This window comes from Enoplosus armatus, chromosome 5 (assembly GCF_043641665.1).
Source record: "Enoplosus armatus isolate fEnoArm2 chromosome 5, fEnoArm2.hap1, whole genome shotgun sequence".
Lineage (NCBI taxonomy): Eukaryota > Metazoa > Chordata > Actinopteri > Centrarchiformes > Enoplosidae > Enoplosus > Enoplosus armatus.
Window position 1 is genome coordinate 13,850,231 of NC_092184.1, and position 17,808 is coordinate 13,868,038.

A 17,808-nucleotide genomic window follows, 5' to 3' on the forward strand; every position below is an offset into this window, starting at 1 on the left:
GACATATTTGCTGCAGGGTGGGCTAACAGCAAAACCATAAAGGAACTAAAGTTGAGCAACCTAACCTTACCTGCTCAAATAAGGAGAACAAAAAGTCATTAACCTAACTCGTTACATCAATTATCTGCATCTCACACAGAGGAGAGCCCACAGGATCTGGAGAAAGTCGGTCTTTTAAGCTGCAACTTGGTGGCTGGAACCAATCAGCACCCTGGAACAACCTCAGCCAAGCTCACCTGCAGCCCATCACACACAGACACCACAGCAGATGCGGGCACAGAGAATATTAGAGCGCATGTTATACACAGAAAAAGGCCCAGAGGTCGTGTGAAAACCTCCCAATTTTTCCCAGGTCACTGGAACATGAAAAGGTGTTAGCCATAACGATATCTTTGCCGTTCTTATGCTGAATTTTGATGTTAACATTAAACACTGGTTGTGATTGCGCATTTGGGACAAACACTAATGGATTGTGGTCCGAATACACAAGAACAGGCAGTGAAGTGGGAGGAAGAAATGGACGAGCGTTCCTAGAGACATAATATAGCCTTATATGGAATTCATCTGCTTTTATCCAATTTTCAATATCAAACAAAAGTATGACAACAAAGCACTGAAGGCCTGCATGTTTTCAGGCCTGAGCCAATGCAACAATGCAAGTAAGTTAAATACTATTCCCATGCTTTCTCTTGTCTCCTCTCCCATGCTATGTATATACCATTATTGTAAGGGGGAAATGTTAATTTACCAGAAGATAAAGGAGGTTTATACCTCCAGTTTACACTCAATTTATGTTGATTTGACACACCGTACTTCAAGGTAACATTTACACAGTAATAGTAAGGGTGGACATGAAAGCAGAAGGATCAGTATCTCTGGAACAAACTCAGGCAGTAGACACACATATTGTATATGAGCATATGTTTGTGTATGTTTGTGACTCATAAAAGGAGAGTAAAGATGGATTATTGAGCTGGTGATAAGCAGCAACCATACACAGATCATTAAAGCCACTGTTGAAGCCACCTGCAGACCCAGAAGCAACGGTTACTAACACATTTTTGGATGGGGAAACTTGTTTTGTAAGTAATGTTAATTAAAGACTTGCATTGAATAACAGCATTGCAAAGATGAACTAGATAAAAACAGAGAGAGGAGCAAACTGGACTAACAACCTTCTATCCTGTAGCACCTGTATACTGATGGTATCAGACAACTGAGCAAATATCATTTATCTTGTTCCTGTTGCTTAGCACATTCAATTGTTTTATAGCACACAAAGAGGAAAACTGTAACCTTTACAGGTGACAATGAAGAAAGATTTCTCCTGCTGCTGCCCATCCCTGATCCCCAACAGGGAAACTGCTCGTTTCTACCTGCTCTGTATGCTCATCGCTCTTTACATGCTGGCTGGTGCTGCCATATTTTCTTCCCTGGAGAGACCAGCAGAGCTACAGGCCCACCAGCTCTGGGAAAGAAGGCTAAGGGACTTCAGTCACGAGCATAACATTAGTTGTGAAGACCTGAAATCTCTGTTGCGCCACTATGAGGAGGCTAGGACTGCAGGCATCCGGACAGAACGAGGCAGAGCCCTATGGGACATCCCAGGTGCTTTCTACTTTGTGGGAACTGTAGTCTCCACCATTGGTGAGTCACGAAGAATGGTATACTGGGAATGCTGTCAAAATTGTTGCAACTGCTGATTAATGTACAAACCACAGATGCAGCTGTAAAAACCTACAACAGAATACTTTTTTGTTTGTTCTCTGCATCATGCTTATTTTCGGGTTATTTTCTTCAAATCACACCTCATTCATGTGTGGCTTAGAAGAATTCCTTATGAATAACCAGCGTGTCAAATTGAAACTTGAATTATAACTTGATACCATGATTCTACAGTTAAATATGATGTGCATAAATTTTAAAAGAACAGTAGTTTTCACAAACTATGTAAGCCATACACCATTACCCAATAACTGCAGCCAAAATATTCTGCCAGAAAGAAACAGGTAAAATTGTTCAACATGTCCAGATGCAGAGCTATTACACAGTTTAACTAATCATATGAACCTTCTAGATGGGACACATGATAGGGAGATGGGAAGCCATATTGATTTGGTTGAGGCCCACAGGGGAGAGGTCTTTCAAAGTCCACTATGATTCATCAAAATCAATATTTCACCTGAACCTATAGAGGACAAACATGTCTCCAAGATAAAAATTAAACCGGCCTCATCGCTGAGAATCAATTTACTGCCTTCCAATTGTGCTATCTTTTGGCAGTCTCTGTCACTGTGGAAACTGAGGGACAAATGGCTCTGAGCCCAGATCAATTTCCTTTTTACAACAACTTCCGTATTTACTGCCTGCAATCATTTCATGATGTAACTATACCTCTGGGATTTGTGACACTGAAAGAAAAAAGGCCAAACATTTGACATTTCATATGACTCATAATGGCTCCCACATTTGTATTCCATCACTAATTACCTGCATATCCTTCCTTCCTTTCAGCACATTGTTCCAAAATATATTTATTTACCTTTCTGGTTTGGGATATGCATGTCATATCCTCTTTGGTGATGTTCACTTTCAGGTTTAGTTCAGGTCTAAAGGGTTGATCATTTCTACCATGCTTGGTTGAAGAAATGTAGCAAACAAAGCCTTATCTTACTATGGAAAAAATCATCTACCAATATTGTAGAAGAAGATATGTGTATATTTGACCTCAAGCTAGATGGAAAGTTGAGGGATCACCAGTGTTATTACAATTTTACCTAAGGGGGACATGAATATCTGTGTCACATTTCAATGCAATCCATACAATAGAAATTTCATGGTAGCACTAAAGGAAAAGTCCGGAGATCACCAAAGACATGAGGCACCCTGATTCTCTCTAAGAAATGTAATAACAATCCGTTCAATAGTTGAGATATTGACAGACAGACATTGCCGTCCATAGTGTCATGCCGCGAGCATAGCTAGACATTTGGAGGTTTAGTTATCGCAGCACTGCAGTGATCTGCCCCTGTGAGTGTGACGGTGGAATCAATAAATGGATTGGACATTTATTGCTGATTTATGATTAATTGATTGATGTTCTTTCATTTTTCGTGTCATGCACAAGACACGAAAAGTACAGTTGCAGTGGTCAAACATTTCATTAGTTATTTCACAGCTCGGTCTTAAACAAAATATTCTGCCTTCTCTCCCACGCTTGACAAATAAAATCTGTTCAATAAAATCTTTTCATAATCTTCAAGCACAAAGGAATCAAAGAAATCAACGTAAACTGAGGACATAATTTATGAGAACTTATTGTGTTTGAATTTAGGTGAGAGTACGCAGATACATGATACAGGCAAGACAACAAAGTGAACTGCCAACTTATTCAATGACATCAGCTGACCTTATGAATGTCATCTGGGATATTTCTATTCTAATTCACTTCCCCAGGCCGTCATACATTTATTTTAGAGAGAATAGGGTAGAGAATTGGTTGGTGCCACAGGAAGATTAAAGAGGACGGGGCGGTATAACACAGGAAACACAGGAAAGGAAAAGACACACTTGAACAAATGTGTTACATTGTCAGCATGGTTCTTTGTATTTATGAGTATGTAAGAGTAAACCATGTTTTAATGCGAACTGTGAATATTTACTAATACCTGCTGTACAACAAGGAGACAGCACCCACAAATAACAAATGGCACAGAGATCTACAAATCTTCCTAAATAGCAAAATCTTTTTCGGTATTGTGTAAACGACAGATGCTGAGCAACAGCTGCTGAAGTGTTACTGGGGTAAGGGTCATGCAGTCACCAAGATTAATAGATTTCCGGTCCAGTCAGTAATAATTCAGGATAGACAGACAGAGAGAAGCCACAACCTCCGCTACTTGATGGCGGTAATTACTTCAGACTGTAGTCTGCAGCCACAAAGGTCTCACAATGCCGTCAATTCATAGTCTCACATGTCTGTTGTGCTTCCCTGCCCATTTTTGGATACATTTTCCTTTTCTTCCCTGCCTCCCTTGTTTTGACATTTGCCTGTTCCTGATTATGAGTAAAAGTATGAAGTTTTTACTTAATCATGGTGATCTGAGTTGTGCTCCTGTTTCAGATGAGCTGTTATAGTTATAGCTCAGGGAAACCACACTAACTAAATTATATGTTTGGTAAGAAAATATAAAAAAGCAAACAGATAAGGATATATGGATGTCTTGAACGTCTTGATTATCCATTGGTTATTTATGGATTTCTGATCACTTTTTCATTAATTAATCAGATGTAGATTTGCATCTGTTTTCCATATCTTCCCACTTCATAACTCAAAATGCAAATCCAGTTTTAGTTTTGAAAAGTGCGCAGTTAACCTTTTAACATCCTTAAAAGGCATAAGAAATATGTTCACTTGTCATACACTCAATAAAATCCTCTGTGCAAGGACACTAATGTTATGATAATGTCTGTAATCGCAGATGTGACCTTAACCTCAAGTGTTTCTTATAGGATTTGGAGTGACGGCCCCATCCACTGTGACGGGGAAGGTCTTGCTTGTTTTCTATGGGCTGCTGGGCTGCTCGGCTACCATACTGTTCTTCAATCTCTTCTTGGAGAGAGTCATAACGTTACTGAGCTTTCTGACATTCTGGTGCCACAGAAGGAAAACTGGACACAGCGGACTAGAGAGCAGAGCCAGTGAAGGTAACAGAAGTGAAGAATGGAAACCATCAGTGTACCAAGTCACCCTCATCCTTTTTGTTGCTGTCCTGCTGGTTGCATGTGGGGCTGCCTCTCTCTATTCAGCCATGGAGGGCTGGAATTACATGGAATCCCTCTACTTCTGCTTTGTGGCGTTCAGCACAGTGGGCTTTGGGGACTTTGTTAGTGGCCAGAGAGAGCACCACGAGGACACCTGGGCGTACCAGGTTGCAAACTGTCTGCTGATACTCTTGGGAGTGTGCTGCACTTATTCCCTCTTCAACGCCATCTCTGTGATCATCAAAGAGGGACTGAACTGGATGCTGCGGACACTGGCCTGGATGTACAGTAGTATATGCCACCATAGACTACATCTCAGACCACTATTCAAACTCTGCTTTTCTGAGACACCTATATGTTATTATGAAGATGACACTCTGAATAGACAGCAGGTGCAAACAGTTTCCAGTTCAGTCCCGATGCTATTGGAAAATACCTTTGTGATGAGGCTCAACTGGAAACAGTGTGCAACAGAAACACAGAGAGAGAAATATCAGGATAATGTTCATGTGAAAATAATGTAATCTATGCTAGACCACTGCCTACTTGGCTAAAGTAAAATATTTCTGAAAATATACTCAACAAACACAGCAATAGTAATCTGTAGTTTTCTCCAGTGATCAAAAAGTTAAAATGTTGCTATGTATTTCAGATGACTGAGCTGCAAGATGTTATAAACTTTGCTTTGTGTTTTCTTCAGATTAAAATGTATAGAATTTATTTAATCTGAAGCATTTTTGGTGCCTAGTGGAAATGTATCATGATTATACCAATGACATCTTTAATTGCAACTTTAATCATTATCCTGAATCGTCCAGTTCGTTTAATACTGACACAATAGCGAATTCAGAACATTACACATCAGCAGCAGCCATCTAAGGCCAAGTCAGTCATCACCTACAGGTCACATGGTAATCTGTCTGAACGGGACGGGTGCCAGACGTATCTGCCAAAAGATGAGCTGGTTTCCAGTTTAGACAGCATCAGTAATTGACTCAAAAGACATCTGGTTACCATGGTCTCCAAGTATTTGTACTCTGGAACATATCAATATCTGTTTCTTGGGTGGTCATGTAAGCTTTACAGTGTTGTGTTCTTATGTTTCTTTTTTTTTTGCTGTAACTTTAAGCTTGAATAAAACTCATTACACCAAGACACAAAATCATCAGTGGTCCATGTGCAGGCTTACATTTTCATTTAAGAGACTGAAAATGAAAGAGCCATCAGCAAGTTCCAAAACATGCCTGTTCTCTAATTGTGTCTGCAATCATTTGTGTACAAGATAAAAAGAGTAAAAATGACACAACCCTGGAGTCATATGTGTGGAGTCGTGCAATTTGGAGGACAACACACCAGTGACCCTGACACACTGGGACCTTTTGCGAAGAAATCCACAACCCAACCTATGAGATTTTAATTGACATTAAAATTAGAATTAGATCAGAAACTAGATATGGCTGTGTAGGGCATGGTTGTTATTAACAGTCACTTCAAACAGAGGCCCAATACTAGAGCAATGTCTCCCTCTGCTGGAGTGCTTTGTAACTCACTATGAAAAAACCAAAGTGTCATACAGTACAGTGAAATTTTAATCTGCAAACAAACCACCTTGTCCCAAGTATATATAAGGAAAAAGAAAATCAAGTCTGCAAAACCAAGGGAAGAGCATGAGTATCAGGACCTTCTTTTTTATAGCCTGGGAACACCGGGCCAAGGTGTCACCAGGAGGCACTAATCAACATCCTGCCCAACAATAAAATGTGTAGTGACTTTCAACAACAAAAAAAAAAAATAAGCCACTGAGGGACGAACAGGGAGAACTTGTTCAGATGTGTGTTCTGGGCTAAAAATAAACCAATGTCCAGTGCCCTGTGTATCTTTAGATTTTGTTATCCATTTATTTAAAGACTGATATACCCATAGTTAATAACAGTGATGTTTCCTTTCCTTTAATTCCAATACAAACAGCTCACATGCTGACACAAAGACACGCTAAGACACTAACACGGTCAAAAACTGTTTGCTTTTCATCCACACCTGATTCTCATCACCTGGAGTTTACCTATATGGGTTTCTATGCTAATGATCCACTTTCAAAAGCTGAAAATGCAGGTAATGATAAAATAAAACAAACCAAAAACTACATTATGGCTCCAACAAAATGCAATGCACAGAAATACAAAGACATTGAATTACAACAGCAAGGGTTGTTACAGCTGTGTCTTGGTTTTGGAACAGTGAGCAGCAGAGAACCAGTCTGAGGGCTCTACCAGGAATTTGCATAATAAATTACATTTTCAAATAAGTAGCTAGAGTCAAGCCCATAAATACACTTATAGAAAAGCACTAGAATCTTAAAATGTATCCTAACTGAAACTAGTGCTGCACTAGACTTTAAAATTGTAAAGTTGGGTGAGATCATCAGTATATACAGTGGAGTGTCATCTGTATATCAATGAAAGTTAATACTGTGCTGACCCCTCGTGGTTGACATATAAAGACAGAAAAGTAGTGGGCTCAGAACAGAGCTACGTGGCACACAATGTGGAAAAGTGTGGATGTGCAATGGAACAGTGCCTTAAAGCTCTATTAATCTGTATTTTTTATTTGGGTCAAATAGCTTCATCCAATGTGAAAGGGTTCACAACATCTGTGCCAATACATACATCGTGAGACGTTAGCAGTACATAAGGTTACATTTCACATTATTTTAAGAAATATTAAAATACTCTGCATGGAATAACAATTTGTATCTGATATGTTTTTTAACTTAGAAATTCTTAAAATTACATGTACTCCTTCTCCCTTATTAAAAACTTGAATGAATCTATGAATATGCAAATAGTTTAACTAATGAACACAAGATGTCTCCTACGTCACTAAAAAGACATTCTCAATGTATGTGCACTGGAGGTTTAAAGTTTTCAAATCATATTTGTGTGAACTGCATACCGGACCATGATTGGCTTTCACACTAGTTGTGATGTCACATTGTTTGTGCTACGCGTAAACTGAGATTAAAAGTGAGCACAGAGAAACTTTTGCATATAGTGAAGGTAAAACATCCAAATGAAGAAGCATTTAGTACAAAGTACATTTTTGAGTGCAGGGGGACTAAAACTGGGCTGGATGTTACTTCCTAGTAGGGTGCAACACCTAGCCGGTGTTTGGCATCACTCAAGCTAACACAAAGAGATGTTAGTGCACACAAAATCAGGGTCTTGCACTCAAAATTTAAACTGTATTAACGAATTTGACAAAAAATCTTGACTTGAAGATTGCTAACTTGAATGTGGTTTATTATAATTATAAGCATCATGTTTTATACACTTACTTCACATAGATTTGTGAAGTAGGAGAAGCTCTTTCAGGGACCCCTGGTTCCAGAAGTAAAAGTCCCATTCATTTTTCCCATAGACACTGTTATGTGACTCACAGTTGGAGCACTTCTACGGCTTGGATCGGCATGAACTCTCCCGGTAAAATCATCTGTCCAAAATATTAACCACTGTATTAAAAAATATCTGGTTCCTTGATTAAAGTTGAAGGTTCAAGTTGTGTACAGGGGAGATGTAAACCACGACTCCCACGGTGCATTCCAGCAAGACACATCAAATCACAAAGGTTAAAATTCTGTCACAAGTCCCGCTAACGTTAATGCTAATCTCCATCTTAAATTGGTTCACTTTTCATTTTTGGGTCAAATTAAGTTTAATTCAACAATTATGGTGTTACGTTTTGTTTAAAACTGTGACTAGGAATTGCAATGATAAAGCGTTTTTAATTTGCTACTCTTCAGGCCTCTGGTTTCCTCTCCATGGCAATGGAGGTCATAACATAAACCTATAGACCTTTTTAGCGCAGATGTCATGTCATGGAGTTAGCTGGTGGCAAACATAAATCACCTCAGAGTAGTAGGCTGCATAACCTCCCATTGTTGGGTGGCAGAATCTAAGGAGTAATGTCTCCAAATTAAAATTTCATCAGAATCAGAAATACTTTATGATCCCCGGAGGGAAATTACACATTACTAGTTCGCTGACCAGGAATCGATCCTAGGGGGCAGCGGTGAGAGTGCTGAATCCCAACCACTAGACCAACAGGGAAAGATGTATGAGCTGCCAATGAAAAAAAAAACTAAGACAAATATGGTTAAACACAATAAGACAAAAGGATTGGACTGAGGCAATTGTCAAAAATGCTTGTGTTTGTAGCTCCCACTTCATATCACGTAAGGTTAAATAAAGTATTGTCTGTTGTAGGTATGAATAACGTTATGTGTCTAAAGGTTTGTCATGCCCACCTAATCATAAATTGGGGAACTCTGAGGAATAGGTGATTTCTCTCATTACGCTAACTCTTTTAGCGCATTAGCTAACTTTGTTAGCTAGTTGTATGGGCAGAGACAAAACTCATCTTTTAAATCTTTGCATTTCAAGTCTTGTAGGCATGACCACTCAGGACAGATATAGGCACCTCAAGATTTATACGCCCTCAGTTTCTTTTTACGATACTTGGTTTCTCTATCAGGTAGGTGTAACGCTAAATGTCTGGCCATTCCACCGTAGGTCATGTCAGATTGTCCATCCAGTGAGTGAGTGTGTATGGGTTGGCCAATCTGGCCCCATTGGCTAATGTTAACTTTAACCGAATGAGTGACCGTACATATTCAGAGAAACTCGTATTTTCTTCAGCCATTGTTAAAAAACTTGCTAGCTAGTGTTAGCTAACATGTTCAGGGAATTATTTTGCCTTCACCTAAGCTCCGCCCACAAATAACGTCATAATATTTACTAACAGAAAAGGGGTTTATATAATTGTTACATTATCCCAGATAGTCTAGTGTTTGTTTGTTCAGTAACATTGAGGATATTGTTGAAAAATTTAAACAGGAATACAGCGAATAATGCGAAAAACTCTTCCGGCGGCCCCTGCCACTTCACAACTGTATTAGACATTGTTAATCTTCCATACTGTATCCCTTCTGGAGACTAGGTGGTGGGGGTGATATCTTTGCGCTTCGTTCATATAGAGCAACAAGAATTGCGGTTTTTGCTCTTTTTTATGTGTCAAATTGACATTAAGTAATGAATAGTGAACACGCATTGCAATTAAAACACATGTGCAGTGTTCAGTATTTTGGCAATTCGCTGAGTGGGAGGACCAAAGGTGTACCGGCGGAAGGATACAGTACTCAAAGTAAGACTGGCACCGCACATAGCGTCGCTGGATTGAGGTCCGGGCAACTCTAGTGCAACACCGGGATTATAGTCTGCACAGATTTCCCGAAACATATATTAAAATAAAGTTTGATATCAATTAAGTACTTCATTAGAGGGACTGTCTCCTAAATAAGGTGAATACAAAACCTTACATTGGACACATTTTGTCATCTTCACGGAGCTTGAAAAGTCAACGGGACAATGGTGAGTACAGGCTTGCTAAGGTTAACGTGAGTAGCACTGCTAGCTAGCTATCGTTAACATCGACGGTCTCGAAATAACTGCCACAAAGTAATCGTTATTGCATTACAGCATGTTCTCCACTAGTCATCTAATGAACCAATTTAAGCTAATGATAGCTTTCTAATGTTTTTGATGTTACTAGCAAGAAAACTACACATAACGTTACTCAAGATGCGGACGGCTATAATTTAAAACGTTAAGTTAACTACATACAATCACTTAGTTGTCATTTTGGTCGGTGGTTTTCTATGTACTCAGCAGTTGATGAGAGATAACCATTTTCTTTATTAGTGTGTGTAAAACTGCGCAGCATACACGTCGTGGTGTGAGAGGAAACAGGCGGTCTGTTTCCTGCTGTATTGTCATAGCTATCAGTAATTTAGTTGATTTGCGCAAGTGTTTGAAAATGCTGTGGTTTATCCTCCATGCTCGGAGCAAGGTTTGCAGCGTTTTTGTCGTTTGCTTTGAGTCGAGAGTGGGCGTGGTGGTGGTGGAGAAGGGGGTGCTGTGTAAAAATAGACCGTCCAGTGTTAACGTGATCTTGAAACCCATGTCGTTAATCTTGCAAGACGGATATCAAAACTCCGGCTAACTGTCTTTGCTAACTAACATTTTGACATCTCACATAACAAGTTGCTGCAACATGGGCTGTACCTCTTGCAGGCACAGCAGCAGCAGGGTGTTTTTGAATATAGTGTCACATGCGCAACAAGCGAAAAAATGGTTGTAATCGCCAACAATTGCGATTACATAAGAACACAGCTCACAGGTAGTAGTATGCTGCTCACCGTTAGCAACAATTGTTTGCGTATAGCATGAAGATTATGAGGGTTATGTTGCAACATTTTGTACTATGTGTTCTCGCAACACCACCATGGCAGCATCTCCTCCGTTACGTATTGCGCCACCGCATTCTGCTCCTGCTGAATGATCCTCTTTGCCACCCCTCCTTCCCCGCATTGAACCAAACCATGCTTGGTGCAGTAACGTTAGTGCTGTCAGGACCCGCAGTGCACCCTCCAAAATGGGAACTAAGTATATATATATATATATATATATATATATTTAAAAAAAGCCATAGTGTGGCACTCCAAATGAATCCCCGTCATTGTGTCTCATATATCTTCCACTACTGTTGTTCTCTGTATTGTGAAAGAACAGACACATGGTCTGTGATAGATGTTGTTGTCTGCCAAGTAAGAAAACTTGGATCATGCTACAATATCAGTCACATGCTGGCCAAACAGATTTTGTGTGTCTTGACTGTATAAATTAGAAATCAGCATCAGAAAATTAGTTTTCTGTACTCGACATAAGAATATGTGATATGGTCTTTTGTTTACTGGCGAGTTGAAAGGCAGCAATACTGCTTTTCTCAGCAGCTGCACAAATCCTCCAACACTCAACTGTGCTGTGCTCTGATCCAGACACTGCTTGCTTCAGCACCACTGAATTGCTTGGCGGTGGACAGAATAGATACTCTGCAGTCTGTCTTGCTCCCTTCTTTTTTACCCCCACCCCCTCCAACCAACACGGTGACTCATTGAAATTGACTCGAAGAACACATGGCGTTACCACCACCTCAAGCTACAGAAATGTTAGCTTTAATCTCTTTGGTTTTGAAAAGGCAAGGCATTGTTAGAAATTAATTTATTCTTCATCTGTAGTGCAATAGCACACAGACACAATGGAAACAAGATTTTTGTTTATTTCATGCATTAGCTCTGTAGCTGCATGAGTTTAACTGATTTAGTTGCTTAATTACAACTTTTAGTTGTACACTAATAAAATGAGTCCTTAGGCTGTATGACAATTAGCATTATCAGCTTATCTTCAACACTTAGCTGACATTAGTCCTATATTATTGCAGGCTGGTGGGTTTTATTGTATGCAGCAGTTAAGTTCTTGTTATGCTTGACCATGCCAGTTGTTTCCAAGTTACCTGAGAATAATTTCCTGATACTGTGAAGGATGGACACAAAGCAACAAGCACTGTCTAGCAACAGTTGGCACAGAGGTTAGTCTATGGTAATAAGCCGCGCCTCACATCTGTTCAGTAAAAAGGATACAAAGAGGTGGTTAGTTGCGGTGATATTCAGTGTGCTACATTGGCGACCCTGTTCGTGTCTCACTAATTATAGCAGGCGTGTGTATTTCGGGCTGTGGAGTATTTATACCCGTCCCTCATCACACTTTCTCAGCCTGAAGTGGGCATGTTGACTGACTTAGACAGGCCTGGTAAGACCTCACGAGGGGGGCAGAATGACATCTCGGATGAAGTTGAAACATTAATTGGGTGTATGAATGCAAACTTATTTATGTTTAGTGAAAGTGGTAGAAACCTATCTAAGAGCAGCAGGTATGGACAACACACAGATCTTAGCATTGTGGGTTTGTGTAAAATAGTCATCTGCAAGCAATATGAGTCTATCTATTTTATGACTTTAGAGGTTGTTGTTTTTTTTTATTGCTTTGCCATCTGTATAGGATTTAGCTAAGTCATGGGCATTGTCTGGGTCCAGCAGTCAGATAATGTCACAGTCTGTTTTGAATTAGTTTGTTTACAGTGCATTTGCATTGGCATGGATTTGTGTAGGTTGTTTACACAGTGGAGTCTGCTGCAGGCACTCCTCATTTCATCTCTATAATCATTGTGCGAAAGATTTTAAAGTCCTATTCACCCAAAATTTGTGTTTGAGCATCAAATAACTCTGGTGACTGTTGACAGTTGGTAGTTTGTTTCTTCACAAAAAAACAGCGGCTGTGGTGAACTTGAATTTATGTCATGTCGATGTGAGATTGCAACGGTGGATTTCTTTTAATCATTCATAGACACTTGACAAATTACACCTGTAGCATTATCCATATTGTTTGGAACAAGTGGAGTTATTTATTTAGGATTTTGCGTCTTATCAGGACAGAACACTACCTTGAAAAGGGAAATATGAAGAGATGGGCATTACTTGCACTTGCACAAGCTATGCTAGAACTAAGAACCTAAGATTAAAAGCACCTCTGTTTTTGTAACCCTAACCCTTTTTTTTCAAATGTCCTTTGCTTTTCCTTCAAGATCATCTCGATTGTGAGTTGTCTGAGATGTCCTGTTATGTGTTGAGTTGAAAATAAAAATAGTTTATAAAAGACTGAAACGTACTACAGTCGTGTTTAACATATAATTAAAAGTGATTTATGAAGCCTTAGCGATCAGTCACTTGTTACCTGTTCACAGTATGATAGTAACCAGGTTACCCCAGCATGTGTAGCTAGTATCATGGTTATGGTGAACTCAAATGAAAGCCCAGACCTTGAACACCCTCTCACATCTCTTGTTTAGGAGCTTTTCAAGGAAATCATAGGAAAACTGGACAAGGAGTACTGGATTGGATGGAAAATGTTTTTCGACTAAGTTTGGTTATGTTACGTCTCTTGAAGTAGCTAATAGTTGGACTTACAGATTTCTGTTGAGGTGTTCCAGCAACTCCAGCCATAGATGCCATCAGTGAAGAAATCAAAAACTGTTTTTCAACTTGTGAGATTTTTTACTTAAATTGTTTCAACAAAGAATAATAGTTTTTTTTTTGTTTGTTTTTTTACAGTTGGCGTACCCTGAGAGCAATGGTCTTCACAAATGCTTAGATCATTTTCAATACTCCAAAAAATCTTGTATCGTGTACATGGGGGCAGGGGCTTATTCCAACACTGGGCAATTGTGGGTTACTGCTGCTGAACAATGTATAATGTTTCCAGTCCACCTGCACCACTATTACTCTATTTACATCAACATCCACAAGGAAAATAAGTCTAGGACTTATTGTGTGATCCTTGGCATTTGTAGCTGTGTATTATTTGTCTGCCCTATCATAATGTCAAATGAACTCACCTGGAAGTTCAACTAACCAGTTTAACATTCAATAGCTTTATAACATTAAACATTTTAGCGGTATACAGAACTAAGTCTGTCCTAAATACATTTTATGATTTAAATATAATATTTATCATTAATAGGCCAGCCCAAAAGATTATTTTTATTTTGGCCTATAAATGTTTTATCAATGTCTCATTTTTTGTTGACAGGCTGATCAGCTGACTGAGGAACAGATTGCTGGTGAGTGCATACCTTAATCATGTTGGGTTTTAGGTTTAGCAGCTACTTAATTCACCACCAAACCCAAGAAACTAAGGTGTCTAAGATGCAGATGGTGGTCCTGATTATGGTCTTATCATACAAACTAGTTAATTACATTCACATGGCTTCTGTAGTTGTAAATCAGACCCTGATGATATAGCTAAACTGAAAACCAGTAAGGTTTTACGTCAAGAGTCCCAGGATGAAACCTCACATGAAAAGCTCACATGAAAGTGTGTCGATGCGAATGCGAATGGCATACTAACATTGTTTTTTTCTGTAAAATGACAGAGTTCAAGGAGGCATTCTCGCTGTTTGACAAGGACGGTGATGGTACAATCACTACCAAGGAGCTGGGCACTGTGATGCGCTCTCTGGGACAGAACCCCACTGAGGCTGAGCTGCAGGACATGATCAATGAGGTGGATGCTGATGGTGAGGAGGAAAAGCTCAGACACACAAGAAAATTACATATCATCCTCATATCAAAAGTTGCTCTTGCTGGAAACAAAATAGTGGAAAGTTTCACCAGTATATACACTATGGAGATATTTAGGGTATAAGTACAAGTACTTCCTGTAAACTTCCTGTCAGTGCTCTTTGGCTGATAAACTATGTAATATGTGTGTACTTCATGTTAATGCTGTGGACACAGATACCGATGTCTGAGATAAGCTCAAATTTGCCAGTAGTATCTGCAATGCAGATGTATTGGTTGAGCTCTACTCTAGACTGCATACAATCCGTATTTGTAGCTGCATCTGTTTTGGTAGTTAATAAAAATGTGGGGTATTTCCTTTTAATATTATGCGCCATGAAAGTGTTAAGTCCTCTTGGATTGATATTCAGTGAAATTACTTGGTGACCAAAGTAACACTATTACTCTAACCTCTTTCTGTTTGTGTGACTGTGTAGGTAATGGTACAATTGACTTTCCTGAGTTCCTGACCATGATGGCCAGAAAGATGAAAGATACAGACAGTGAGGAGGAGATCAGAGAAGCCTTCAGAGTCTTTGACAAGGTACGTTAGGACTGAGTAGACTGAGAATATTAACTAGCACCACTCTACAAAATTAGCTATTTAGTTGTTATAGCAAGCTAACTGTGTTTAGAAAATAAAAAAAATCCTTTCACGCGTCTCCCTGCTAGCTGAATGATAATCTTTAGCATGCTAACATGCTAATTTTCAGCATTCAGTTCTGAGTACAGGCGAGGCTTAAGAAGTACAATTCAGCCAAATCATAATCTGATCTAGCTGACCTAGGACATCATAGTAGAAACATTTTAGCTTCTATGTAATATGGTAGATAAATACAATAACAGTAATTCTTTTCCATCTGCAGGATGGTAACGGCTACATCAGTGCAGCAGAGCTACGGCACGTCATGACCAACTTAGGGGAGAAGCTCACTGATGAGGAGGTGGACGAAATGATCCGTGAGGCTGACATTGATGGTGATGGTCAGGTCAACTATGAGGGTGAGATGTTGTTTCTGCAACTGCTTGTGTTTCTTCTCTTTGCCACTTGACTTGTTTTTACTAAAATGTAATCTTTGTGTTTTTACTAAAATCCTGTTAGAACAAGGAACACATTTATTGTTACGTTACTTGCTTACAGAAACCAGGAAAAATGCCAGTTGCAACATAACCTTTATGATGGACTTTCACATCATTTTATCGATTTTGTTTTCTGTTCTTTTTGCAGAGTTTGTCCAGATGATGACTGCCAAGTGAAGAGAACACTGACATTTCTCTCAATGTTGCTTGTCCTCCTAAGATCACTGTCTTTAAGAACCAAAAAAAAGGAACAATTATCAAATGATAGACAAACTTCCCCCCAAAATCACTTATCTGTAGAAATTTGCAATTTGTGCTTCAGTACATCCAACTACTTCTAAGGTATCTGTTTAGCAAACACCCAACAGAATAATCCCTAGAGAAGTTAATGGACCAAGCTTTAAGAGGGCCAAAGCCCTGTACTTCAGACCAAGATTCTGCTGAGTCACCCAGCTCCTGATTAATTTAGAGGAAAGAGCAACACTGAAAAGGCAGAGGGATGGGAACCCATGCCACAGTTCGTATAGAGAAGTTGGCTATTTAATTCTTTCTAATATTCAACAAAGAAAACTGCACCAGTGGTGATTCTTTAGATACTGAATTGAGTACTCTTCTTGCATGCACCCTTTCTGTGGCGATTTCTTGTCACATCAAGGAGGCTCTGATGCCATCAGAGGTAGTGGTCAGATTGTGTACACACTGGAGGTATATACATTACTATATAGCTATATATCTGTAAAATTTGTGTCACTATTGATTATTGCAAGAGCAAATAGTTGCAACGTAGGGTGTTCATGGGTGCTCGGTTGGAGATGAGCATTCTTATACCTTTTGAAGAGTTCGGACAAGAACGAGAAACTGAAAAGTGCTGATGTTTTTTTTCCCCTTGGGGATGTTAACTTGTCTTGTTTTAAGTCGTGGGCTTTACGTTGCCTGCAGCACTGATTGGAGACAGTAGTATGTTGTATTGCTTCAGGATGATTATTGAGAAAACACACTTGAGGACTGCAGTTAATATATTGCAAACAGATATCCTGATCATACAATATTGATGTAATGCTTTATAAATGTGTTCTCAAATATTAATGTATTGATGACAAACTTTGGTCACCAAATATATCTATATATATATATTAGTGTGTCGTAAAGTTTGCATTGCCTATTGTTGTAGTAAATGATCTGTGACATGTTTTCTCTTTGGGTTTGAAATGTGCCATAATACTCTTAATACGCCTCAACCTTCTTGCAAGACTCGTAGTTCATTAGAATATAATAAATCGACTTAATATGATAACATAAAAAATACATGCAGTTGAACATATTTGCACTTTGGTATAAACCATGTGGATATTTAAAAGGTTTTGTTCTAAAAGAAGAAAAATAAACCAAATGTCACTGTTGCTGCTGCTATAACAACTCATATGTTACACTCATTTCTCGTCCTTGTTGGTGTCTGATCTTCGATTTGTAGTCCGGTGATTCAAACTTCAACCTGCTTGCTGTTTTACTGAACAGAATACATATACTGTATATTCACAAACACTACATGTGGTGGGGGTGATGTGTTTCATTTGGGGTACTAGAATGGGACTTTCCGATAGGGATGAAATAGGGTTGTAGCAAAGAATTAAGCTTTAGATGTGACATTGGTTTCTGTGGTAGGTTTTTGAACAGTTGGCTAAATGTAAGAAGCAGGTTAGTTGAGGTATCTTACGACTTCCTCAAAGAACGAAACTGAAGTACTGCTCTGTTTTGAGGCGTTCCAAATTGGTTCACTTTCATTCAGATGTCGGGAAGTAAATGGTAAATGGACTGTTAACTTCTGAAGGTATCTCAAAAATGTAAAGATGTGATATATTTTCCATAAATCAATAAATTGACTGAGCTTTACTTCA

The 17,808-nt window shown here is 39.1% G+C and overlaps 2 protein-coding genes across 2 annotated transcripts; both read left to right on the forward strand.

Annotated features, from left to right (window-relative positions):
• The first annotated feature begins 1,310 nt into the window (after positions 1-1,310).
• LOC139285461 (potassium channel subfamily K member 13) lies at positions 1,311-5,137 on the forward strand. The gene is made up of 3 exons (XM_070906027.1): positions 1,311-1,647; positions 4,513-5,047; positions 5,134-5,137. The coding sequence occupies exons 1-3, from the start codon at positions 1,311-1,313 to the stop codon at positions 5,135-5,137; spliced, it is 876 nt and encodes a 291-aa protein (XP_070762128.1).
• Positions 5,138-10,005: 4,868 nt separating this feature from the next.
• calm3a (calmodulin 3a (phosphorylase kinase, delta)) lies at positions 10,006-17,808 on the forward strand. Its single transcript, XM_070905300.1, has 6 exons — positions 10,006-10,190; positions 14,304-14,334; positions 14,647-14,790; positions 15,271-15,377; positions 15,700-15,835; positions 16,062-17,808. The coding sequence occupies exons 1-6, from the start codon at positions 10,188-10,190 to the stop codon at positions 16,088-16,090; spliced, it is 450 nt and encodes a 149-aa protein (XP_070761401.1). The 5' UTR covers positions 10,006-10,187; the 3' UTR covers positions 16,091-17,808.

What these genes read in the sequence shown, in the direction of transcription:
- calm3a (XM_070905300.1), top strand. An exon ending in GACTGAGGAACAGATTGCTG is followed by an intron (nt 14,335 to 14,646) that starts GTGAGTGCATAC and finishes GTAAAATGACAG; the next exon opens with AGTTCAAGGAGGCATTCTCG. An exon ending in CAATGAGGTGGATGCTGATG is followed by an intron (nt 14,791 to 15,270) that starts GTGAGGAGGAAA and finishes GTGACTGTGTAG; the next exon opens with GTAATGGTACAATTGACTTT.
- LOC139285461 (XM_070906027.1), top strand. Translation starts at nt 1,311, where the DNA reads ATGAAGAAAGATTTCTCCTGCTGCTGCCCATCCCTGATCCCCAACAGG. An exon ending in AACTGTAGTCTCCACCATTG is followed by an intron (nt 1,648 to 4,512) that starts GTGAGTCACGAA and finishes TGTTTCTTATAG; the next exon opens with GATTTGGAGTGACGGCCCCA.